This window comes from Manacus candei, unplaced genomic scaffold, assembly GCF_025592945.1.
Source record: "Manacus candei isolate 608988 ecotype Guabito, Panama unplaced genomic scaffold, ASM2559294v1 h1tg000045l, whole genome shotgun sequence".
NCBI classification, from domain to species: Eukaryota; Metazoa; Chordata; class Aves; order Passeriformes; family Pipridae; genus Manacus; species Manacus candei.
Window position 1 is genome coordinate 503,394 of NW_026138093.1, and position 26,046 is coordinate 529,439.

General features: G+C 55.4%; 1 protein-coding gene and 1 pseudogene across 1 annotated transcript in view; one reads left to right on the forward strand and one right to left on the reverse strand.

Moving 5' to 3' along the window:
* Positions 1 to 26,046, forward strand: part of LOC127474808 (uncharacterized) — a 1,366,245-nt pseudogene that overhangs the window by 403,484 nt on the left and 936,715 nt on the right.
* The window catches only part of LOC127474839 (zinc finger protein OZF-like), a 212,354-nt gene that overhangs the window by 55,075 nt on the left and 131,233 nt on the right, over positions 1 to 26,046 (reverse strand). The window contains exon 4 of the mRNA XM_051796146.1: positions 9,851 to 9,860. Within this exon, the coding sequence (XP_051652106.1) occupies positions 9,851 to 9,860 (10 nt within the window). The remainder of the gene's footprint in view (positions 1 to 9,850; positions 9,861 to 26,046) is intronic.

The following is a 26,046-nucleotide window of genomic DNA, read 5'->3' on the forward strand; positions in this document are numbered from 1 at the left end:
TCTCCCTTCGCCCTCTCCGAGTCCGTTCTGCTAGAGGAGTTCTGTCACATTCCCACCCCCCTGTTTCTTCCTCATCCGAGGATGATTCTAACGGGGGCATGGTGTGTGATTGTGCCCTTGCACGTGAAGGGAGACTATTTCTCGGGGGCGCACTTGGAGTTACTCCGGGGGAGACTAACAAAGACACATCCTCCTCTGGTTCTGAAAACCGTATTTTCCGCTCATGTTTATCATCCAATCCTTTCAATATCTTTATACTCCGCTCTTGACATTTCTTACATTTATCATCCTCCAGTTCCAGTTCTTTCAACACTAAGATACCACATTCCTTTTGCCATTCAGTGTTTTGTTCTAAATAATAAAACAAATCCAGATACGGTATTTCATCCCACTTCTCATTCTCTCGTAAATATCGCATCAAAGGGGTTATAATTTCCAAAGTCAGTGAACCATTTCTAGGCCACGGCATTCCTTCTGTTTCATATTGAGGCCATACATTATTACAATAATCAATCAACTGTTTCTTGCTTAACTCTTGTCCAAAATTTCCTTCCTTCCAATGTTTTAACAAGCAACCAAGCGGAGAATCGCTAGGGATATCTTTTTCTGTGCAGGATAGTGCTCTAAAGGTTTTAAATGACATCATGCTTGCTACTAGCTCACACACACACCACAATCTAAATTCATCAAATTCACAATAACACAACAACACAAAACAATACTTTTAACGACCAGCACGATAACACAACAATATAAACCAGAACAAAACCAAAACCAAAACCAACTCGCCGATTCTCCCTCTGAGAGGCGAGTGCTGGTACTGCGCAGCTTTCGCCGCGTCTTACGACCAGCGCCTAGGCTTCCCAACCAAGGTACCTTTAGCCCAACCCAGCGGGACACTCACTATCCCGTCTTATAGGCAGGCTCCCAACCAACAAACCTAAAAGAATAAAGCACCTTCGGGCTTACCTAGAGGGTTGTCCGGCGGGCGCGGGTCGGGCACGGGTCGATGTCTCCCCAGAAATCACCTGGTTGCCGGCATGGAGTAGATCAGCTCGTGAGCCGCCCAGCTACCCCCGGAGTTCCATCTGGTGTCGCCAAAACTGTTGCCCGTAAACAAAGACACAAACCAACAGAGTGCCGGTTTATGGGTGCTTTATTCGGGGCCCCGGGAACCTGCGGGCTAACGCCCCAAGTCAGGATTCCGACGACCCTCGTTCTCAGTTCAACTTTTATACACAAACAAGTTTACATGTATTCTCACGGCTAAAACAATTACAGTTTCTATAGCAACCCAGGTGCAGTAGTTTATAACAATTAACAATCATCTACTTTAAGCATAAATCTGCTTAAGTTGTCCTACCCCCCTAGAAACTGTTTAACAGACCCTTACCACATCTAAGGTACAAATCGTTACGTACATGCTTGACTAAATCTTTTGATTATTGTTTCTACTTCTTCAGTACATTCTATTCCCACGAACAAGGCTGCTGCTTAACTCACTACTGTAATGTGTTGCTTTCTAGGCCTTACCCTTTTACTTAAGCCTTAGCCATTCTACTACTAAATTTAAACTGCTTTGCAACAACGTGGCCCAGCTCCAGGAGAGATCTGGGGAGCAGTGAGGAGGTACTGGTCTGTACTGGTCTGTCCTGGTCTGTACTGGTCTGTCCTGGCCTGTCCTGGTCTGTACCCCCAATCCCCCAAGACCCTCCCGCACCCCAAAGCCCCCCCGGCCCCCCCAGGCCCCTGACTTGGTCCTGCTGCCCCTTGAGCATCTCCAGCTGCTGCAGAACCAGGCATTTCATCAGCAAATGTGCAGGTGACCCCAAGCTGGGGGTGTGTTGATGTGCTGGAAGGCAGGAGGGCTCTGCAGAGGGACCTGGCCCAGCTGGATCCATGGGCTGATTGCAAGGGGATGAGGTTCCAGCAGGCCAAGGGCCGGGTCCTGCCCTTTGGCCACAAGAAGCCCCGTCAGCCCCCCAGGCTGGGGCCAGAGTGTCTGGAGAGCAGGCAGGCAGGAAGGGAGCTGGGAGTGGGGATGGACAGGAAGGTGAAGAGGAGGCAGAGTGTGGCCAGGTGGCCAAGAGGGCCAATGGCTGGTGGCCTGTGTGAGGAAGAGTGTGTCAGCAGGAGCAGGGAAGTGATTGTTGGGCTGGAGTGAGCGCTGGTGAGGCCACCCCTGGAGTGCTGTGTCCAGCTCTGGGCCCCTGAGTTGAGGAAGGCCCTGGAGGGGCTGGAGCAGGAGCAGAGAAGAGCAGCGAGGCTGGGGAAGGGAGTGGAGCACAAGTGGTGTGAGGAGAGGCTGAGGGAGCTGGGGGTGTTGAGGCTGGAGAAGAGGAGGCTCAGGGGAGACCTCCTGACTGTCTGCAAGTCCCTGCCAGGAGGTTGGAGCCAGGTGGGGCTGGGGCTGTTCTGCCAGGAAGCAGCAGTAGGACAAGAGGGCTGGGTCTTGAGCTGTGCCAGGGGAGGTTTAGGTTGGATATTGGGAAGCAATTTTTTGCCAAGAGAGTCATCAGGCCTTGGAATGGGCTGGGCAGGGAGGGGGTGGAGTCAGCGTCCCTGGAGGTGTTGAAGGTGAGAGTGGATGTGGCCTCAGTGCCATGGTCTGGGAAGCACAGCGGGGTTGGATCCAGGGTTGGACTTGATGATCTCGGAGGTCTTTTCCAACGTGGCTGATTCTGTGATTCTCTGATTGCCATTCCTGTGGCAGCACATGCTTGAGGCTCCATCCCCAGGGTGATAGAGATGTCTGTCCATATCTATCTCCAAGGTTAGTCTGTAAATGTGTGGTGTTAGAAAAGCAGGATAAGTTCTAGGATGGTTGTAGGAGAAAGAAGCCCAGAGGCCAGTGCAAGCAGGCAGCCCTCAGCTTGCACCTGATGTCCCCTCCCTGCAGGTTCCTGTCCTTGAGCCCAGGCCCTGAGGTGAGGCTGAGAAGTGGCGCGGAGGTGAGCCCAGAGCTGTCCCTGAGGTGAGGCTGAGAATAAGTGCAAGGCAGAGGTGCTGCTGAGGAAGGAGAGCCCCGTGGTGGGGAGGAGACAGAAGCTCTGCGTGCCCGTCCCCGAGAAGGTGCTGTGTCCATGCCCTGTGTGCCAGGTGAGCTGGGGCTTTGCTGCAGAGCTGCGGGCGCTGATTTGAGCGTCTCCAAGTGCTGAGATGGTGGGCACCCAGGAACACAAACTGTGCCTGGCCATGGAGCCTGCAAGGAGGAGCAGAGACAGCCCTGGCAGTGTGGGGGTCCAGGTTGTCCCTGTGCCTTCCCCTGCAGGCCCTGGCTGTCCCTGCTGGGCCCCTGTCCATCCCCATCAGGTCCCTGCCCGTCCCCCCGGGCTGAGCTCCCCCCAGGAAGTGCCGTGGAGCTGAAGCTGCTGCCATCCCCCCCTGCAGCCACTGCCCCAGCCAAGGGAGCAGCAAAGGCAGGGCCAGGAGCAGAGGCAGCAGCAGGGGAGCCCTGGGGGTGCCGGGAAGCTCTTGTGTGGGGCAGGAAAGAGGCGCTGGGCACGAGGCCGGGGCTGTGCTGAGCAGGCCCAGCCCTCACATCCCCCCAGCCAACACCGGCTGCCCGGGGGGCTTGGGAGGGACCCCCAGCCCGTGTGCCCCACACTGAGCTGGCAGAGAGAGAGCCAAGGGACAGGGTTACTTGCCTTGAACCCTGGAGAGTGGGTGAGGCTGGAGAGAGGGGGGAGCTGTGAGAGCCCTGAGAGCCTGGAGAGGGGGGAACTCGGGCCCCCTGTGCCGAGCCAGCGGTCAGGGCCGTGCTGTTGGTGCCAAATTGCCCCTGGTCAGGCTGAACCCAGAGCCCGCCCACGTGTTGGGGGCCCGATCCACTCCCTGCTCTCGTTGCCCTGGGGCAGCCTCTGGTGTCCCCCCATCTGTGGGGCTGTTTGGTTGCCTTGGGCCCAGCCGGCCCTTGTGCAGGGCTGTGCCCTTGGGGGCTCTTGGGGGTGGGCAGGAGGTGTTTTTTGGGGGTGCCGGGCTGGGATGGGGGCAGAGCCCCGGCGGTGGGTGGGGGGATGCGGGTCCCCCCACGGTGGGGGTTGGTGTTGCTGGGTCAGGCCCCGCTGGCTCCATTGTCAGCCCGGTGCCGGCGGGGGGGTCACAGCGGGTTTGGGGCCCCCCGGGAGTGCCGGGGGTGGGTGTGGAGCCCGGGAGCTGCCGAGTGTGGAGGGCGGAGCGGGGAGATGGGGGAGCTGGGGGACCCCCGGGAGCCTGGAGGGGGGAGCACGGAGAGTGAGGAGCCCTGGGACCCCCGGGAGCCTGAAAGGGGGAGCATGGAGAAGGGGAAGCCTGGACAGTGGGGACCCCTGGGATCCTTGGGACAACAAAGTGGAGAATCTGGAGAGGGGGAATATCAGGGAATGTGGCACCTGAAAGCGAGTCAGAGGAGAAGGGACCCTTGGGACCCCCAAAACTCCCAGCATCCCAGACAGGGGAGACTCTCTGTACCCCATAGGGGGGAAACCAGAGAAGGGGTAACTTCTGGGAGAGATGTTTTGGGCTAATCTTCATATTTTAGAGTATTTTTTACCTGAGTTGCAACTTTTTGCAGTTTGGGGGGGATAAAAGTCGTCTTGCTATTTCTGATGGGTTTTTTGCCTGAATCTTGGTGGTTTGGGTTTCTTTAGGCTGAATCTTAGTGTTTTGGAGGTTTTTATGGTCACAGGATGCCTGGTGAGTTCTAGAGATGGACTTGGGCAGGAGGAACCCCCAAGCCAACGCGCTCAGCCCTTGTTTTCCCCCCATCAGGATTTGTCCTTCCCAAAGCTTGGGCGGATGGAGGAGGAGGCTGCGAGGAAGAGGAAGATGCCTTGGGCCCCCCAGGCAGGTGAGGAGGAAGTCAGTGTCCCTTTGGGCGGGTGTTGTGCTGGCTCTGTCAGCCCAGCATGGCCCCGGCTGCAGGACAACCCCGCTGGCGCCGCCGTCCTGCCGGGGCCGGAGTTGGGGGGATGTCCTTGGCCTTCCCTGTGGGCCGGAGGCAAATCCCCTGCCTGTCCTTCTTGCTTCCTGCCCCAGGCCCCGAGCTGAGGACGGAGAGCCCGGAGGACAAATCCCCCCGTGAGACCCTGGTGGGAGAGGCCGTTTTGAAGGGCTCCCCGGCGCAGGAAGGCAGCGGGGAGGAAAAGGGCCGGAGATCCCCCTGCAGGAGGGGCTCCAAAGCCAGCCCAGGGTGCTCTGAGGAGGAAAGAGCCAGCCTGTGCCGGGAAGGCGGCCGGAGCTTGAGGGGGAGCTCTGAGCTGGTGGTCCCTGAGCAGCCTCCCAGCAGGGAGAAGCCTTTCAGGTGCTTGGAATGTGGAAAGAGCTTCAGGCTGAGCACCCACCTGCTCCGACACCAGCACATCCACACTGGGGAACATCCCTACCCATGTAGGGAATGTGGGAAGAGCTTCTGGAGCAACTCCATCTTGATCCAACACAAGCACATCCACACTGGGGAACGGCCCTACACGTGTGAGGAATGTGGGAAGAGCTTTGTGTACAGCAGCAGTCTCCGCAAACACCAGCACATCCACACGGGAGAACGGCCCTACAAGTGTGGGGAATGTGGGAAGAGCTTTGTGTACAGCAGCAGTCTCCGCAAACACCAGCGCATCCACTCTGGGGAACGGCCCTACAGGTGTGGGGAATGTGGGCAGAGCTTCATCCGGAGGTGCCACCTGTTTTCCCACCAGGCCATCCACACTGGGGAGCGGCCGTACAAGTGCATGGAATGCGGGAAGAGGTTTAAGACCAGTTCACATCTCCTCATGCATGAGCAGACACACACAGATGAGAGGCCCTTTCGCTGCACTGACTGCGGGAAGGGCTTCAAGCGGAACTCCAACCTGATCCAACACCAGCGCATCCACACTGGAGAACGGCCCTACAAGTGCTTGGAATGTGGGAAGAGGTTTCAGACCAGCTCAACTCTCCTCGTGCACCAGCTGACGCACACGGATGAGAGGCCCTTCCGCTGCACCGACTGCGGGAAGGGCTTCAACCAGAACGGCAACCTCCTCACCCACCGGCGCATCCACACCGGGGAGAGGCCCTACAAGTGTGGGGAGTGTGGGAAGAGCTTCACCCACAGGTCTAAATTGACCTCACACCAACGGACCCACCAGTAAAGGAAGCCCCACCAGTGCTCCACCTGCGGGAGAGCTTTGGCCGCTGCTTCCACCCCGAATGAACCCCCTGACAGTGAGGCAACCCCTGGAGTGCAGTGACTGTCAGTCCATCCCTTTCGACCACAAAGGGCCAGTCCCATTTCACAGGGGCAGCTTCTTCCAACAGAATCCTTTTTGGGGGGGTGTGGAGATTCCTGCCCTGGCTGGGGACCCTCCAAGGTCACTGCTGGAGGTTGAGAGCAGAGATCCCCCCACGAGCGCTGGTCTGGGGGAGTTCCATCCATCTCTAATTAGGAATTATTGCTTTTGTGCCAGCTTGAGTAGGATTGCTTCAACAATTGCTTTAGTGTAGAGCACTGTCCTATCTTATCCTGTACTCCTGGTAGTTTTAGTGTGTATATTGTGCAGTAAATAATTGTGATGAAGGTCTTTTGTCTGATCGTTTGTAACCCTAAATAAATTCCTTTCTCTCAATAGATCTGATTTGCCATTATTAAAACCTTGGGGACAAAAGTGGTTCAGTCACACCTCTGTAATTCCTCTAAACTGAAAGAGTTTTCATAATGCAAGGCTGAGATTGGATCCAGCAGCCCCCAGCACCCAACAGTGAGTTGGGAGCTCAGGGGGGCCACCCCCCATTGCAACTCCAGTTGAGCCCAAAGACCCTCATGGGACTGTCGAACCTGCCAGACTATCCCTCCTTTTCCACCCTTCTCCCTGTTCCTCCCACTTTCCCATTATCCCCTCAATCCCCATTTTCCCCCCCAAACAGTTTTGGGGTCCCAACCCCCACTGTTTGCCCCCTCTCCTGTGGCTACTGAAGGAGAAAATGAGGCTGCACACACAGAGTTCCATTTTGGGACTTGTCCACCCATCTTTCCAGTGTCCCCCTTTCATGGGGGTTCCTTTGGAAACAACGCCTGGGCTTTGTCTTTTAGTCCACTGGAATTCCCAGCATGGCCCCAAAGCAGTGCCCTGATCCCACACATTCCCCTCCCCTCATGTGCTGGCTGTGTTCAGCCACCAGAGAAAAACACAGGCTGCCATGCAGAGCGTTCCAAGTGGTTTCCACTTTAGCAAACAGCACTCTCTGGATGGAAAACACCAGTCAGGGCCAAAACACTCCTTGTTGATTCGAATTAACAGACAGCAGCAGCTCCCGCCTTAACTTGTTCCCACAGAAATTCTCAGGGTTCCTTTGGTTCAAGGAATCCCCACATGCCATAACAGCCCCTTGATTCCATGAGCTTCCACAGTCTCCAAAGGTTCCTTTAGTTCCATGAGGCCCTGCAGACCCAAAATGCCCTTTGGATTCCAGGAGATTTCCCATTGTCCCAGGGTCCCTTGTGCTTCAGAAGGAGCTGCAGTGGGACAGTGGCCCCTTGGTTCTGTGAGCTCTGCAGTGTTCCAGGAATCCTTGGGTTCCAGGAGAGCCTGCAGTTTCACCAGGAGCACTTGAATGCAGGAGGTTCTGCAGGGTCACAGTGGCCCCTGGATTCTGGGAGGTTCAGAAATATCTCAGGGCTCCCTTGGTTCCAGGAGGACACACATGTCAGCAGGAACCCTTGGTTCCAGGAGGTTCGACAGTGTCCCAGAATTCCTTTGATTTCATGAGGCCCTGGATTGTCCCAATGGCCTCCTGATTCCATCAGCCCCCTCAATGTCCCAATGGTCCCTTGGTTCCATGAGTTTCTGCAGCGTCCCAGGGTTCCTTTTGTTCCATGGGGAGCTGCAGTGTCACAATGGGCCCTGAATTCCAGGAGTTTTCCCAGGGTGACAGTGCTCCCTTGATTCCATGAGATTACACAGTGTCCCAGGGTTCCTTTGGCTCCAGAAGGCCCTGCAGTGTCCCAATGGTCCTTGGTTCCATGAGGTTCCACGAGGTTCCACCATGTCCTTGCTGGAACACACACGGCTGCAATGCTGCCCCACCTGCAGAGCTGCCTCCAGCTCTGGGCTCCAGCACAGGAAGGACATGGACCTGTTGGAGCGAGTCCAGAGGGGAGCAGCAAGAGGATCAGAGGGATGGAGCAGCTCTGCTGTGAGGAAAGGCTGAGAGAATCGGGATTGTTCAGGTTGGAGAAGAGAAGGCTTTGGGGTGACCTAATTGTGTCCTTCCAGTGCCTGAAGGGAGCCAACCAGGAAGATGGAGAGAGACTTTGGACAAGGGCCTGGAGTGACAGGACAAGGGGCAGTGGCTTCACGTGGATAGAGGGAAGGGTTGAAGGAGATAGTAGGAAGGGAATCTTGAATCTGAGGGTGCTGAGATGCTCTTGAAGGCCCCTCCCAAGCCAAAGCATTCCATGATTGTGGGACTGGTGGGTGAGGTGGTGGTTGGAGCCGTCTGGGGCACAGGGACCCAAAATGAGGGAGTTTTCCATTGTGGGGGAAGGAAGGAGGGGGCAGCAGAACTGACCCCTTGGACACCTGGCAGGCAGGCTTTGGCTGGAAGCTGCTGATGGGGAGCTGAGTGAAGCCCCCACAATGCAGGAGGAAATGGTCAGTGACCTGCTCTGCCAATGAGACCCCCCCAAGTGCCTGGGCCCACATGGGATGCAGCCAAGAGTCCTGAGGGAGCTGGAGAAAGAGCTGGCCAAGCCACTCTCACTCATTCTCCAGCAGTGCTGCACAACTGCACAAGTCCCAGCTGACTGGCAACAAGCAAAAGGGATGCCCATGCGCAGGAAGGGCCAAAAGGAGGATCTGGGGAACTCCTGGCCTGTCCCATTGACCTCAGGACCAGGGAAGTCCATGCAGCAGATCCTCCTCAGTGCCATCCCTTGGCAGGGGCATAACAACCAGGGGATCAGGCCCAGCCAGTGTGGGGTTGGGAAAGGCAGGTCCTGCCTGACCAACCTCATCTCCTTCTCTGACAAAGGACCCGCTCAGCAGCTGAGGGAAAGGCTGGGGATGTGTCTCTCTGGAATTCCAGAAAGCCTTTGGCACCATCTCCCCCAGCATCTCCTGCACAAACTGGCTGCTCATGGCTTGCCCTGGGGAACTGTTTGCTGGGTGACAAAGTGTCTGATGGCCCAGGGAGTGGTGGGGAATGGAAGGAAATCCAGGTGGGGCCGGTCACTAGTGGGGTCCCCAAGGGCTCAGGGTTGGGGCTGCTCCTGTTTAACATCGTTCTGGGTGACCTGGGCCAGGGGATCGAGTGCCCCCTCAGGAAAGTCATGGACAACACCACGTTGGGTGTGAGTGTGGATGTGCTGGAGGGCAGGAAGGCTCTGCAGAGGGATCTGGACAGACTGGATCAATAAGGCCAAGTGTCAGGGCCTGCCCTTGGGTCCCAACAACCCCCTGGAATGCTCCAGGCTGGGGGCAGAGGGGCTGGAGAGATGCTCAGCAGGAAGGGACATGGCAACCATCATACATTCCCATTGCTATTGTCGGTTACCATGGCAACCCTCAGCCATTCTCTTTGCTATGGTCAGTTACCATGGCAACCACCATACCATTCCCATTGCCACTGCCAGTTACCATGGCAACCATCACATTTCTATTGCTATGGTCCGTTTCCATGGCAACCCTCATACATTCCCATTACTAAGTTCAGTTACCATGGCAACCACCATACATTTGCATCGCTATGGTCAGTTACTATGGTAACCTCTTGGTTCCTCTTGATGAGAAGCAGATGCAGATGAGCCTCCCAGTTGTCCACCAACCTGCCAGCTGTGCTCTAAAGGCCTGTGTCCCAAGGGCTGTCTTGACCAAGACCCTGCACAAACCTCTGGGACTCTTTGCATCCTGTCGTGAGGCCTTTCCAGTGAATTCCAGGGTTATCAAGCCAACTTGAATGGGATCTTTGTCTCACACCACAAAGTCAACCAAACCACTCTCTCCTCTGACCCTCACCCACAAAAGTTCACCCAATTTGTTCATCCCCTAGAGCAGCTCCACAGGTCCAAGAAGCTCCTTCCCACTGAGGACACCTCTCTCCTGCTCTTTCTCTCCTGTGTCTCCTTGGCCTTCTCTCCCAGCCCATCACAGCCCTGCAACCTGGGAACTGTCTCAGCAGGCCTGGGCTGTTATTGCCTGCAAGTGGAATGAAGAGAGACTTGGGGCTGCAGCTCCTCCTGCCTGTGCCCCACACGCAGGGCATTGGGGCCTGTCTGGCTGCAGCCCCTCAATGGGGGCACCAGGGTAAGAACAGACTTGCAGAGGGGAAAGCTGCTCTGAAAGCCCCGAGAGCTGGGGTGTGCAGAGGCTTTGCTGACAATGGCCTTGGGGGTGGACGTGCTGGGACTCAGGCCCAGGGGGAAAATCCCAGGCCTGACCCCTGAGGAGATCAGCACATGCTGCTGAAATGCTGGGGGAGAGAAGCGCCAGCAGAGGGAGGGAACAAGTGTGGACAGCCTGGGCTGATGGGATTTGGACTCGTGCCTGGCCCGGCCTTGGCTGGGCAGAGAAGGGACAGCCTTTGTGTCCCTGCAGGGCTGGGATTCACTCCCTGCCCCAAAGGCCCCCAATGTGTCTGGGAAGCCCTGGGTGGTGCCTGTCCCACAACTGCTGGGAATGGGGACAGGGTTCCTGCACAGGCTCTGTGCTGTCCATGGCAGCTGCTGCACTTGTGCTGCAGAGCCCTGGCACCTCCCCTGGCACTACAGGTCCCTCTTTGCTGTTCAATCCAGGCTCAGCTGCCTGAATTAGGTTCAGCAGTGAAGGGATGTCCAGGAGACAACTGCCATTGTACTCTGAGGACATGTAGAAAATACCCTGATAAAGAACAGGAGAGAGACCTCTCTCCCTGTGCCACCTGACTCCATTTGGTCACCTGAACACCTCTAGGGGCTGCCCTGGACAGAAGGAACAGTGACAGGTTCCCCTGTCCTACATGTGGACCCCTTCTGCCACTGAAGTTGGCCAAAGCAATGTCCCAGCAGCCTCCAAGAAGATCCCACAGCTGCTGCCCTGTCCCTAGGAACTGCTCCACTGGAGCCTGCAGTTCCCAGCAGGAATCTCGGTCACCTCTGGCCCCTCAGAAGGAACCAGGGCTTTGTGTCCCAGCAGGTCACTCCTAGCTTTGGTCTTCCTTCATTGCCATGGGAGCTGGGACAAGGAGTCACCTGCAGGGGCCTGTTTTGGGCCCACTGAAGTGGGGCAGGAGGAATCCCAGCCCATGGGGGTTGTGGAGGGAGCTGAGTGTCTTTCTGGCCCCAGGTCTGCAGAGCTACAATGAGACACCTCTGTTGACTCAGCTGAGTCCCTTCCCTCAGTGCAGGTGAAGGAGATCCCTCCTGGGCACTGTCTGGGTTTCCTGTCTAATGATGGGACATGAAAAGGGGACTCTTGAACTTAACTCTGTGTCTGTTTGGAGAAATGACAATGCTGAAAGAAGTGTCTGTGCCCAGCTGAGAGAAGGCCCATCATTATTTCCTTCAGCTGTGTGCCAGCAGGTTCCCCTGGAGCCCCAGGGACAGCTGGAGGGAGCCCAGAGGGGCAGAGAAAGGGCTGCCTGGGGCTGTTGCTGTGCTGCTGAGCTGGGCCGGGCTCCTGGCACACAGGGAGCTCCTGGCAAGCAAGAAGAGCTTCAAAGAGACAGCTCTGCTGGTGAGCAGCTCCTCTGCACAGCCCAGCAGGGCTGAGGGCACTGCCTGCAGCACCCAGGGCACAGGAGAGAAGGCAGAGAGATGAGAGGCAGCCTGGGCTGGCAGGTGACTGAGCTCTTACTTGCGGGATAAACATTCTCAGGATTTGAATGAAGAATTCTCTGGCTGTAGAAATATTAAACTTGCCTTCCTGGAGGCATCTCCTAAAGCTGGCACATCCCACAGCTTCTAGGATCTTTCAGCAGGACTCTCCCAGTTGCTGCAGTGCAGGGGAAGTGGCCACATGGCAGAGCAGGGCAGGAGCTGCAGGCAGCAAGGGCAGAGAGGAGAAGGGAGCAGGAGGTTCAAGGGATCCTGGGGTGGGAGGACAGGGCAGAGCTGCTCAGGGCAGGAACCTTGCCAGCCCTTTGCCACGCTCAGGCTGTGGCTGCAGAGCAGTGCAGGTGAGTTCCTGCAAGTGCCTCTGCCAGCTGCCAAATGGCAGCAGTGGCAGGAGCTGTCAGGATGGCTCTGCTGGATTTGCTGGGGTGCAGCAGGAGAAGCTGCTGCAGAGCAGGACTTGCTGCTGCCCCCTCAGAGGCCCAGGGCCAGAAGGTTCCCTGTGGCAGGGCTGGCTGTGGGGTGGGAAGGTGGGGGTGCAGCCAGGGGTGCCCAGGGCTGTGGGGCAGAGCAGGGTCCTGCCCCCAGGGCTCTGTGTGCTGGGGCAGGGACTCTGCTGCCTGCCAGGGTCAGCTCTCAGCCCGGCCAAGGAGCTGCCACGGGGCTGGGGGAGAAGGGCTGTGGGGAAGGAACAACTGCTGGGAGGGCAGAGCAGGGCAGAGTCCTTCTGATCTCCACAGTGTGCTGCAGGGATGAGGGCTGGTCACAGTTCCAGATCAAAGCAGGAAATTTCCCAGAAGGTGTTTGCAAGAGGCACAGACAGACAGGGGGTACCTTAAAGAGAATGAACCAGTTCTTTCAGTGTTATACTCTGGGTTGTCTGGGTGCTGACTGCAACAGGGAAATCTCTGAGCACAGGAGGAGACACTGAAACATGAACTCTGTTAGATTAGAGGGGATTGAACCTGAGAGTGTCAGACATTGAAACTGTCTTATAGACCCATCAGTGTCACTTTTTCAGCCCTGTGCCCAGGGAAGCAGCTGCTGGCAGGGACAGCTCCAGGCAGCAGAGCCCTGGGCAGGGAGTGGGGGGCAAGAGCTCCCAAAGGCCTTGGGGAGGGGGCATTCAGGCAGCTCTGGGGGCCCTTCCCTGCATCTCTGCTGGGCACTGTGTGCTGGGCCATAGAAATGAGGATTCCTGCAGTGGAAAAGAACTTTCCCAGGTGTGATGGTAGAAATAGAAAACACAGGTACAAATATTCTAAGCTCAGACTAAGCTTCTGTTCTGCAGCCCCAGCTCTTCTGATTCATTACAGTAGCGATGGAACTTTTGTATTCAGGGTGTTTTACATCTGACATTCCTTGTGTGTGTGAGAGCTTTACCAAAAAATTCCATGTCCCCCTGGAGCAGAGCAAAACTGACTGCTTGGCAGTGCATTTGGTGACATTTGACACATTGATTTCTTGTAGCAATGGAGTGGCTTTTTCACAGAGATCTGTCTTAACTGTTCCCTGTCCTTTCCTTTTTTGAACAGATCCTGTGCTAAAAAGCAGCAAATGTCCAACAGCAGCTCCCTCACCCAGTTCCTCCTCCTGGCATTCACAGACAGGCGGGAGCTGCAGCTCCTGCACTTCTGGCTCTTCCTGGCCATCTCCCTGGCTGCCCTCCTGGCCAACGGCCTCATCCTCAGCGCCGTAGCCTGTGACCACCACCTGCACACCCCCATGGGCTTCTTCCTGCTCAACCTCTCCCTCACAGACCTGGGCTGCATCTGCACCACTGTCCCCAAAGCCATGCACAATTCCCTCCAGAACAACACAACCATCTCCTACATGGGATGTGCTGCACAGGCCTTTCTGCTTGTCTTCTTTCTTGGAGCAGAGTATTTCCTCCTCACCATCATGTGCTACGACCGCTACGTTGCCATCTGCAAACCCCTGCACTACGGGACCCTCCTGGGCAGCAGAGCTTGTGCCCACATGGCAGCAGCTGCCTGGGCCACTGGCTTTCTCAATGCTCTGCTGCACACAACCAATACATTTTCCCTGCCCCTGTGCCAGGGCAATGCCCTGGGCCAGTTCTTCTGTGAAATCCCTGCCATTGTCAAGCTCTCCTGCTCACACTCAGGCTACCTCAGGGAACTTGGGCTGACTGTGGTTATTGCCTGTTTAATGTTTGGTTGTTTCATTTTCATTGTTTTCTCCTATGTGCAGATCTTCAGGGCTGTGCTGAGGATCCCCTCTCAGCAGGGACGGCACAAAGCCTTTTCCACGTGCCTCCCTCACCTGGCCGTGGTCTCCCTGTTCCTCAGCACGTTATTCTTTTCCTACCTGAAGCCTCCCTCCATCTCCTCCCCATCCCTGGATCTGGTCCTGTCAGTTCTGTACTCAGTGGTTCCTCCAGTATTGAACCCCCTCATCTACAGCCTGAGGAACCAGGAGCTCAAGGATACCCTGAGGAAACTCATAACTGGGTGTTTTTCAGAAGCAATAAACTCTCCTTCTTCTGCATGTTATTTACCTCATTAAAGGCCAATCCTGTTATGGACTTAATTAAAGGCCCACCATACCTTCTCTATTTTTTGCTTCTGATAGGAGTGTTATTTTGGGAGAATTTGTTCACATTAAAAAATCTTTATATCTATAAATATATCTATAAGGATATATATATAAATATTTTTTTATATATAAACACCATTTTCATTTCAGTGTTTGCCTTTCTAGCCTGGCCCGGAAGGTGTACAGATTGGCAATTGTACTCACTGTGTTCTTCAACCAAATAAAGAACTCTGCATTGACTTGTTTGCCTGACATCTTTCCTCTCTGACTTCTCTGCAGCTGCAGGGTCGGTGCCTCTGTGCAGAGCTGGGCCAGAAAAGAGTCCCAGCAGAGCAGCACTGCCAGGGAGCAGCAGCCCTTCTCCTGCCTGGCCTCCTCTCCCTTCCCTTCCACACTGTCCTGCAGAGCCCTGTGTTGTTGGAGGCCTCAGTGCTCTGGCAGTCGGTGCCAGTCCTGCTGCAGGACTGTCCAGGGACTGCAGGCAGGGACAGCCACGGGCACTGCTGGCACAGAGCTGACCTCTGCAGCAGCACTGCCATCCTGCAGGGGCATCTCCTCAGGCCAGGGCCTGAAGGCTTCAATCTGCTTTCCACTTTGCTCTCCAGGATGTGCCCAACACAACGCCCTGCAGAGGAAAACAGCAGTGACCAGCACGAGGGGGGGAGTGCTCAGGGTGGGGGCACCCAGCAGTGCCCTGGCACAGCCAGCGCCGCTCCCAGCACTGGCCTCTCACCCCAGGCCATTGGGCTTGTTCTTCCCTCCAAGGAGGGACAGCAAATGACCAGCTCAGGAGTCCATGTTTGCACTGCATGGACAAGACATGCCCATGTGTCACGGCTTGGGGCTGGGGGGGTGGAAGGCTTAGACAAAGTTGATGGCAGAAGCCGTCTCGTTGAGCTACGAGGGGCAGAAAGGACCCCCTTGCTTTCTAAATTCCTTCTCAGAGAGGAACCTGGGTTTGGCTGGATCCAATCTCAGGCTCAGATTTTGATTTAAACTGAAGGAATTATAGAGGTGTGATTCAAACACTTTGTCCTGCAGGTTTTAGTGATGGCAAATCAGAAATATTTTGATAAAATGAATTTTTTATTATGACAAATGAACAGACAATTGATCAGAGAAATGAATAGATTAAATACCTTAAATTTACAGAATTATTTACTACACAGTATAAAAGCCAAAACCTCCTAGCAGTATAGTGTAAGATAAGACAGTGCAGTCTATCAAAGTCATTCTATTAAAGCAATTGGATCAAAGCCAGCAAAAAGAAACAATCCTGAAGCACAGATTGAGGTAACTCACCCCACAACGACAGGGGATAATTCTCTCTCTTTCACTTAACCCCTGGGCAGTGACCATGAAGAGCTGTCCCTGCTTCATGGCAGAAGCTCCACACACTTCAAGGAAGTCTGTGGAAGAATCTGACACATGACAGTTGGATGGGGCTTTTATAGTTATCAAGGGTTTGACTCCCAGACATATTTGCAGGCCAGGGAGCAGCTTACCTGTGAAATCCTGCTTCAAAAGCAGGATGTGTGTTTGAAGTTTCATGAAGCATTTTGGGTTTAGCAGAATTCAACATTAAAAACAGCACCTTGAGAGCAGCAGTAAGTCACTACAGAGACCTTGCATTGTTTGCATTCTCTGACCATTGTTTAGATATTATCAGAGCAGAGCATCCTACCAGAAATGGCCCCTTGATTCTACGAGGTTCCAAAAACTGTCAGGGTTCCTTTTGTTCCATGGGGCCCTGCAGTGTCACAATGACCCCTTGATTCCAGGATGTTCCAAAACATCCCAGGGTTCCCTTGGCTCCAAGAGGCTCCCCAGTGTCCCAGCGGCCCCTGGATTCCAGCAGGCCCTGCAGTGTCCCAATGGCCACTGGGTTCCAGGAGCCACAGCGGCTGCCGCCGGCGTCTGTGCCCGGAGCCGCCGCTCCCACGGGGCTGCCGCACTCACCGCCGGGGTTGCCGCTCGCGCAGCCGCCGCTCTGCCCCGGTTGCACCGGGACCCGGCACCGCCTCGGGCCTGCGCTGCCGCCTCAGCGGCCACAGGGACACAGCCATGGGGGACCTTTGCTCTGACACTGATGGGGCCTGGCTTTGTTCTGCTTGGGGCTGGGCTTTGGGAAAACTGCTGTTCATTTTCATGCTCCACTGGAACAGCTCCTGAATTCCAAAGGTTTCCTAATCCAGGGGAGGGGTTTCTATGGCATCGGAGGTGCCACCCCTTGGGACACATTGTCAATGAACCGTCCAACTGACTGGGATGGGTGTAAGAGCTGGGGAACACAGGATAATCAGTCATCCCCTGAAAGCCTTGGAACATTCCCTGCCTGAATTGTAGCCCAACTGGAACACTTTGGATACAGTTCCCAAATATTTTGGAAACTCCTGTCCTTCCTGACACCAGGATGGAAATTCAGCAGATAACTAAAGCCAGTCCCCTTGGGAGCCCACAACCAGTAGGGCTGAGGGAGGCCCTGGCAGCTCCCCAGCACCTCCCTCTCAGTGGGACACCTCTGGCAGCCTCTCCCAGCTCGGGAACCCTCCAGTTTGCAACACTCCAAAGACCCTCCCTGATGCCCAGGACAATTCTGATTCCCCTCAACAAACACTCCTCCAGCTGTGACCCTTGTCTGGTGGCAAACACAAAGGGATTTGGGGGAGTGTTTCCCTGAGAAGGAGAATTTGGGAGAGGGACCTTCCCACAGCCAGGTATTGATGTGTCCACACATCTCTGCCTGGGTGTGGGTGTGAATTCACTGTGGTGTGAATGTTATAGTTTTGAATCCATAATTCAGTCAATGTTAAAATTATAGCAACTGCTATTGAATCACCTGATAACTGTTAAACGGGTCAATAATTAAACACTACTAATCTCTTTTGCCCCCTTGTCTTTGGATCCAATTTGTTTGTGCCCTGACCCTCTTGCATCCCAAGGCTCTGCGTAAATCATTCCCTTTCATCAAAAAAAAATTATTTTTCAAGACTTTCACTTGAAAGTCTTCCTCCTTAGTTAAATTACAAAACAAGTCCAATTAGCTGTAGAAGTCTTGAAGACTTGAAGACAATTAAAGGAAGGGAAAGAATTTGTTTTTCAGTGTTTTAATGGGTCCCACAGTGTGTTAGGAGTTGCATCAGCTGTCAGTCCAAGATGGGCCATGTCAGAACTGGTGAGGCTGGGGGGTGATAAGCAAGGCTGATCATACAGGGTCAGTTTGGATCTCCTGAGGAGACACTCAGCATCAAGATCACTTGGAGAACACCTTTATCACCTCTTCTCTGAACTAAAAAATAGCCATCATTGAATTAAAACAAAAAAAGGACAAACTTCGAAGAATTGTTTTGAAACTGCTTTGAAGACAATTAAAGGAAGACAAAGAGATCCTGAGGGATTTCTGCATTTTAATGAGCCCCACGGTGTGTTTGCAGCCCAGCCCATGATCCTGAGGTGCTGAGAGAAGATTGAAGCAGCTGCTGAAGAAGTCAGAAGCCAAACTGCAAGTGCCTTGAAGCATTGCTGGGCCCCACTGAGGGCAGGCACTGCCAAAGCCTCCCCAGGGACTCCTTGGAGCAGCTCCTTGGAGGCCAGGAGTGCAGGCAGACAAAGGCTCTGGGCAGGCCCCTGCAATGCTGAGCAAAGCCTGCCTTGGTTTTGTGGAGCACAAAGGCCAAGGCCTGAGCCCCAGGCCCTGGCCCAGCAGATCCTGTCCCTCCCGGCTGGCTCAGGGCTGTTTGGGGGGCACTGGGATGGGAGGGGGAGGAACAACAAAGGCCCAAAACTGGGCAACCCCTGCCAGGCTCCTGAGGGAGGGGCGAGGCAGAAACCAAGTGCAGAACCTGCCAGGAAAGTGTCTTGTGGTGGCCTGAGTGGCAGAGGCAGCTGCCAGAGGCAAGGGGACAAAGGCCTGGGTGCCTTTGGGCCTTGCAGCCCTGCCAGAGCCCTTGGCCATCTCTCCTGCAGGCTGTCCTGCCCTGGCCCTGCTGCTGCTCTGGCCTTGCAGGCTGCACACACCCCTCCTGCTTTCCCACCCCCTCCCAGCAGCATTTCTAGACCCTCCCTGATGTCTCTGCACCAGCTCTGGCTGTTGCCATGTGCACTTGGCCTTCTGAACTTGGATCCTGAGCCCCTGTGCCACAGGACATCCCTGCCAGAGCCCAGGCCCTTCTCCTGGGGGTCACTGCAGAGCTGAGCAGATCCAGGTCACCTCCCATTCCTCTGCCAACCCCCTGGGCCTGCTCTGGGCCCTCCAGGTCCTTGCCCTGCTCCCAAGGGCTGTGGGGGTGCTGAATGGTCAGGGCTTGGGGTTTAGAGCTCAGGGTGGGGATTAGAGAGAACTTTGGGAGGTTTGTTGCTCTGCTGGCAGTGTCTGGTTCATGATTAGGGGAAGAGCTTTTTGGGCTGGGTTAGGATTAAAGCTTGACTTTTCATACTGCTAATACAGGTTTGGGAATGGGGTGGGCATTGGAGGACAAATAAGAGTCTGGAGTTCTGGGTTTGGGCTTTTTCTGGCTTGGAATTAGAGCAGTTGATTCTTTTGAGTGGGAGGGGCAGCACTTTTGGTTAGTTTTGGGGCTTCAGGTTACAAAGTGCATAAAGGTCCATCAGGAATGTTTGCATGGTCAGTGTTTCAGCACCCTCAGAATTCCCTGAACCTTTTTTTACCTCATCAAAATCCTTCCTCTCTGTTGGCCAAGCCCCAATTTCCTCCCCTTCCCCAATTATTTTATCCCTTTTTTTCCAGTTCTCCCTAACCTCCTGAAAACTTCCATCTGGGTGGGGTCAGCTCTGTGATGCCACTGTGCAACCTCATGGAATCAAGAGGCAATTGTGGCACTGCAGGGCCTCATGGAAAGACAGGAACACAGGGACACTGTGAAATCTTGTGGAACCAGGGACCATTTAACATTTGGGACCTCGTGGAACCAAAGGAACCCTGAAACCTTTTGGAACCTTATGGAACCAGGGAGCCATTGTGTCACTGTGGTGCCTCATGGAAACAAAGGAACCCTGGGACACAGTGGAACCTCATAAAATCAAGGGGCCACTGCGAAACCACAGGGCCATTTTGGAGCCAAATGGACCTTGGGACACTGGGGAACTCTATGGAATCAAAGGGCCATTTTGACACTTCAGGCCCTCGTGGAAACAAGACAAAATCCAGGGTTGTCCAGGTCCTGAGGGTGATTCAGAAGGGAGGCAGCAGTGATTTCTCCCTACAGACCCACCACTCCAGTGATCTCTCCCTGCAGTCCATGCATGTCCTGAGAATTTTCCCTGGTGCCTCCCTGCCCTGAAGGTTTCTGGCCATCAGGCTGGAGCTGAGGGGGTTGGGCAGGTGCCTGAGGAGGGGGTAGAACAAGGGCTGTGTCCAACTGTGCCAGGAGGGCTGTGCTGGGCAAGGATGAGGAGGCTGCAGAAAACAGTGGCACTGGGGAGGTGAGAGGAGCAGGTGGAGAGACCTTGTGCCTGCCCACGCTGGGCAGGAGCTGCCCCAGGATGGCAGCTCTGAAGCACTCCCAGGATGTCCCTGTGAACAGGAGGGGAAGACTGGATCTAAAAACGGAACCTGGGAAGCAGAGAGCAGGAGTGTCATGGTGACACTGCAGGAGAGTTCCAGCCCTGGAGCAAGGTCACAGAAGCAGTGACCCAGTACATGCACTGCCCTCAGAAGATCCCACAGCATCCTGGAGATGCTGGAAGGGAGCCCAGCTCTGCTTCACAAGTTCCCAGGGCCTGTCCCTGCCTGTGCTCCAAGGGCTTCCAGCCCCCAGGACTGTGCTCAGAGAGCACTCAGGCCTTACAGTGGGAAAGGGGCTCAGGAGGACAGTGTGGAAGTGGCAAGAGAGCAGCTCTGGGAAGACCAAGCCCTGCTGCTCCCTGGCAGTGCTGCTGGGCTGGGATTATTGCCCCCTTCCTGTTTGCAAATACCCCCTGTCCTGCAGTGTGCTGTCCTTTAGGAACATCTAAGAAGAAGGGTCTTGGACAAAGAAGGCACTGCAGGGTCCTTTATTTTGTTTAAATACTCAGAAAGCACAATTCATCATTTTTACATCTCTGGGTCAAATTCAATGGGTAGACACTAAATTCGAAGGCAGATGCATAATAATGTTTTATTGCACAGAAAATTATTGCAAGAAGTACCTGATGACCTCCACGAAAAACCTGAGCAGGAAGGCTGCGCCATTAAGGAATCCCATTTTGAATGCTACACACCAGAAAAAAGGCACTTTATTGCTCCTGAAAAGCATCCAGTCATCATTTTCCTCAGAGCATCCTTGAGCTCCTGGTTCCTTAGGCTGTAGATGAAGGGGTTCAGTGCTGGAGGCACCACTGAGTACAGAACTGATAGTGCCAGATCCAGGGATGGGGAGGAGATGGAGGGAGGTTTCAGGTGGGCAAATATGCCAGTGCTGACAAACAGGGAGACCACAGCCAGGTGAGGGAGGCACGTGGAAAAGACTTTGTGCCTTTGTCCCTGCTGAGAGGGGATCCTCAGCACAGCCCTGAAGATCTGCACATAGGAGAAAACAATGAAAATGAAACAACTGAACACTAAACAGGCAGTAACCCCAATGAGCCCAAGTTCCCTGAGGTAGCCTGAGTGTGAGCAGGAGAGCTTGAGGATGTGTGGGGTTTCACAGAAGAACTGGCCCAGGGCATTGCCCTGGCACAGGGGCAGGGAAAATGTATTGGTTGTGTGCAGCAGAGCATTGAGAAAGCCAGTGGCCCAGGCAGCTGCTGCCATGTGGGCACAAGCTCTGCTGCCCAGGAGGGTCCCGTAGTGCAGGGGTTTGCAGATGGCAACGTAGCGGTCGTAGCACATGGTGGTGAGGAGGAAATACTCTGCTAACACGAAGAACAGAAAGAAAAAGAGCTGTGCAGCACATCCCATGTAGGAGATGGTTGTGGTGTCCCAGAGGGAATTGTGCATGGCTTTGGGGACAGTGGTGCAGATGCAGCCCAGGTCTGTGAGGGAGAGGTGGAGCAGGAAGAAGCCCATGGGGGTGTGCAGGTGGTGGTCACAGGCTACGGCGCTGAGGATGAGGCCGTTGGCCAGGAGGGCAGCCAGGGAGATGGCCAGGAAGAGCCAGAAGTGCAGGAGCTGCAGCTCCCACCTGTCTGCAAATGCCAGGAGGAGGAACTGGGTGAGGGAGCTGCTGTTGGACATTTACTCCATCATCAGAGTACTTTAATCTGTTGAGGAGGAAAAGTCACTGCTGAGTTAGACCAGGCTTCTGCAGCCAAACATTTCATGTCTCGCAGCCACCCCACTCTCAGGCTCTCTCTCCTCACTCAGACCTCCCTGCAGCTCCCTCCCCTGAGCTCTGGCTTTTCCGGGTTGAGGGGACCATGGGAAGCAGTAACTCTGTGATGGGCTCCCAAGGACTCCTTCTTGCTCTGCTGAGAGAGGGAACTTGGAATGCAGGGTGATCTCAAATCAAATATACTCATGATACATCAAAAAGCTTCTCAGCTTTGCTGTTTGCAATTTGCCCAAATGAAGGACTGAGCTTAGGGAATTCTTTGTGTTTGTTCACCCACTTGCACCTGCCACACTTAGGAGTGGCTGTGGAGGTTTGAAATCCCTGACATTTCTATTGCACTGCAGGTCAAGTCTTGTGGGTTCTGAGGGGCCCAGGGACGGTCCCTCAGTGCAGAGAGAAGAGCTGCTCTGCCCATCACTCCTGGGCTCAACTGCCCTGTGCTGGGAGCTTGGAGCTGGAGGAGCATCACACTCAACTGTTCCCCTAATGAGAAACTGCACAGATATCCAAGAAATCCATGTCAAAAGAACAGATTGACACACTTCTCACCTTTTCATATCTCCCCTCCCAGAGTGAGACACAAAATGCTCCTTGAAACTGCCCAGAGCATTTCCATGGATTTAGCACTGAGGAGTTTTCTCCATGGGGATCCTGTGCAGCACAGAGATACTATGGCAGAGCTGTGCCCTTCTGGAGGGCACCTGCAGCCCTGCAGGACACCCAGGCAAACAGCTGAAGACCCTGAAGGTGCCTGGAGGGCACTTGGGCACTTGACTCCCACAGACACATCCCCACAGCAGCACCCAAAGGGGTTGTGTCTGGACAGAAATCTGCTCCCCCCCAAACCCCACAGTGGCTCAGAAAACCCACTGGTGAGAACAAGGAAAGCCCAGGCAACAGGGGATGGCAGTGAAATGCCACAGTGCTGCTGCCAAGGGAGGAGGGACACAGAGAGACAGCTGGAAATCAGGGCCCTGTCCTGGCCTGGGCTCTGGCTGCTGCAGGGCAATGCACAGCCCAGCCCCCGTGGGCCTGAGGGCACAGGCTCTGCTTAGGCTGGGAAAGGAGCCCAGGCAGGAGCTGCTCAGGGAAGGGGTCTGTGCCACAGGGACAGCAGGGAGGGGCCCACATCCCCCTGCCCAGCCCTTGTGGCAGCAGCTGCCTCTCCCTGCCTGCCTGTCTCTGGGTGAGGAGCTGTTCCTGCCAGCAGCCCCTGCCTGTGCCCAGCTCAGCTCCCTGCCAGTGCTGCCAGAGCCATCCCCAGCCCAGTGCCCAGGGGCAGCTCTGCCTGGGCAGGGGCTGCAGAGCAGATCCCAGACAGCCTGCGGTGGCTGGGAAGGGGGAGGTGTTCTGGGGGGATGTGCTTCCTGAGAAGGGCCCCTGGAAATGGAGGAGGTGGAGCTGAAGCTGTGAGGAGCCCTGAGCCTGCAGCTGAAGGGCCCTGCCCTGCCCTGCCCTGCCCTGAGGGGTCACTCCTTCCACCCACCCCTTCTCCCTGCAGGGCTGTGGCAGCTCCTTGGCCGGGCTGAGAGCTGACCCTGGCAGGCAGCAGAGTCCCTACCCCAGCACACAGAGCCCTGGGGGCAGGACCCTGCTCTGCACCACAGCCCTGGGCACCCCTGGCTGCACCCCCACCTTCCCACCCCACAGCCAGCCCTGGCACAGGGAACCTTCTGGCCCTGGGCCTCTGAGGGGGCAGCAGCAAGTCCTGCTCTGCAGCAGCTTCTCCTGCTGCACCCCAGCAAATCCAGCAGAGCCATCCTGACAGCTCCTGCCACTGCTGCCATTTGGCAGCTGGGAGAGGCACTTACAGGAACTCACCTGCACTGCTCTGCAGCCACAGCCTGAGCGTGGCAAAGGGCTGGCAAGGTTCCTGCCCTGAGCAGCTCTGCCCTGTCCTCCCACCCCAGGATCCCTTGAACCTCCTGCTCCCTTCTCCTCTCTGCCCTTGCTGCCTGCAGCTCCTGCCCTGCTCTGCCATATGGCCACTTCCCCTGCACTGCAGCAACTGGGAGAGTCCTGCTGAAAGATCCTGGAAGCTGTGGGATGTGGCAGCTTTAGGAGATGCCTCCAGGAAGAGAAGCTGAACTTTGCTACAGCCAGAGAATTCTTCCTTCAAATCCTGGGAAGGTTTCTCGTGTAGTAAGAGCTCAGTCACCTCCCAGCCCAGGCTGCCTCTCATATCTCTGCCTTCTCTCCTGTGCCCTGGGTGCTGCAGGCAGTGCCCTCAGCCCTGCTGGGCTGTGCAGAGGAGCTGCTCACCAGCAGAGCTATCTGTTTGAAGCTTCTCTTGGTTGTCAGGAGCTCCCTGTGTGCCTGGAGCCCAGCCCAGCTCAGCAGCACAGTAACAGCCCCAGGCAGCCCTTTCTCTTCCCCTCTGGGCTCCCTCCAGCTGTCCCTGGGGCTCCAGAGGAACCTGCTGGCACACAGTTGAAGGAAATAATGATGTGCCTTCTCTCAGCTGGGCACAGACACTTCTTTCAGCACTGTCATGTCTCCAAACAGACTCAAAGTCCAAGACTTTTCATGTCCCATCATTAGACAGGAAACCCAGACAGTGCCCAGGAGGGATCTCCTTCACCTGCACTGAGGGAAGGGACTCAGCTGAGTCAACAGAGGTGTCTCCTTGTGGCTCTGCAGACCTGGGGCCAGAAGGACACTCAGCTCCCTCCACAACCCCCATGGGCTGGGATTCCTCCTGCCCCACTTCAGTGGGCCCAAAACAGGCCCCTGCAGATGACTCCTTGTCCCAGCTCCCATGGCAATGAATGGAGACCAAAACCAGGAGTGACCTGCTGGGACACAAAGCCCTGGTTCCTTCTGAGGGGCCAGAGGTGACCGAGATTCCTGTTGGGAATTGCAGGCTCCAATGGAGCAGTTCCTAGGGACAGGCCAGCAGCTGTGGGATCTTCTTGGAGGCTGCTGGGACATTGCTTTGGCCAACTTCAGTGGCAGAAGGGGCCCACATGTAGGACAGGGGAACCTGTCACTGTTCCTTCTGTGCAGGGCAGCCCCTAGAGGTGTTCAGGTGACCAAATGGAGTCAGGTGGCACAGGGAGAGAGGTCTCTCTCCTGTTCTTTATCAGGGTATTTTCTACATGTCCTCAGAGTACAATGGCAGTTGTCTCCTGGACATCCCTTCACTGCTGAACCTAATTGAGGGCAGCTGAGCCTGGATTGAACAGCCAAAGAGGGGCCTGTAGTGCCAGGGGAGGTGCCAGGGCTCTGCAGCACAAGTGCAGCAGCTGCCATGGACAGCACAGGGCCTGTGCAGGAACCCCCTCCCCATTCCCAGCAGTTGTGTGACAGGCACCACCCAGGGCTTCTCAGACACATTGGGGGCCTTTGGGGCAGGGAGTGAATCCCAGCCCTGCAGGGACACAAAGGCTGTCCCTTCTCTGCCCAGCCAAGGCCGGGCCAGGCACAAGTCCAAAGCACATCAGCCCAGGCTGTCCACACTTGTTCCCTCCCTCTGCTGGCTCTTCTCCCCCCCAGCATTTCAGCAGCATGTGCTGATCTCCTCAGGGATCAGGCCTGGGATTTTCCCCCTGGGCCTGAGTCCCAGCACGTCCACCCCCAAGGCCATTGTCAGCAAAGCCTCTGCACACCCCAGCTCTCGGGGCTTTCAGAGCAGCTTTCCCCACTGCAAGTCTGTTCTTACCCCGGTGCCCCACTGAGGGGCTGCAGCCAGACAGGCCCCAATGCCCTGCGTGTGGGGCACAGGCAGGAGGAGCTGCAGCCCCAAGTCTCTCTTCATTCCACTTGCAGGCAAGAACAGCCCAGGCCTGCTGAGACAGTTCCCAGGTTGCAGGGCTGTGATGGGTTGGGAGAGAAGGCCAAGGAGACACAGGAGAGAAAGAGCAGGAGAGAGGTGTCCTCAGTGGGAAGGAGCTTCTTGGACCTGTGGAGCTGCTCTAGGGGATGAACAAATTGGGTGATCTTTTTTGGTTGAGGGTCAGAGGAGAGACTGGTTTGGGTGACCTTGTGGTGTGAGACAAAGAGCCCATTCAAGTTGGCTTTGATAACCCTGGAATTCAATGGAAAGGCCCCACGACAGGATGCAAAGAGTCCCAGAGGTTTGTGCAGAGTCTTGGTGAAGACAGCCCTTGGGACACAGGCCTGTAGAGCACAGCTGGCAGGTTGGTGGACGACAGGGAGGCTCATCTGCATCTGCTTCTCTCCAAGAGGAACCAAGAGGTTGCCATGGTAACTGACCATAGCAATGGGAATGTATGATGGTTGCCATAGTAACCAACTTTATCAGTGGGAAGTATGATGATTGCCATGGTAACAGACCATAGCAAAGGGAATGTCTCATGGTTGCCATGGTTACTGACTGTAGCAATGGGAATGTAAGCTGGTTGCCATGGTAACAGACCGTAGCAGTGGAAAGTATAACAGTTGCCTTGGTAACGGACTATAGCAACGGGAATGTATGCTGGTTGCCATGGTAAT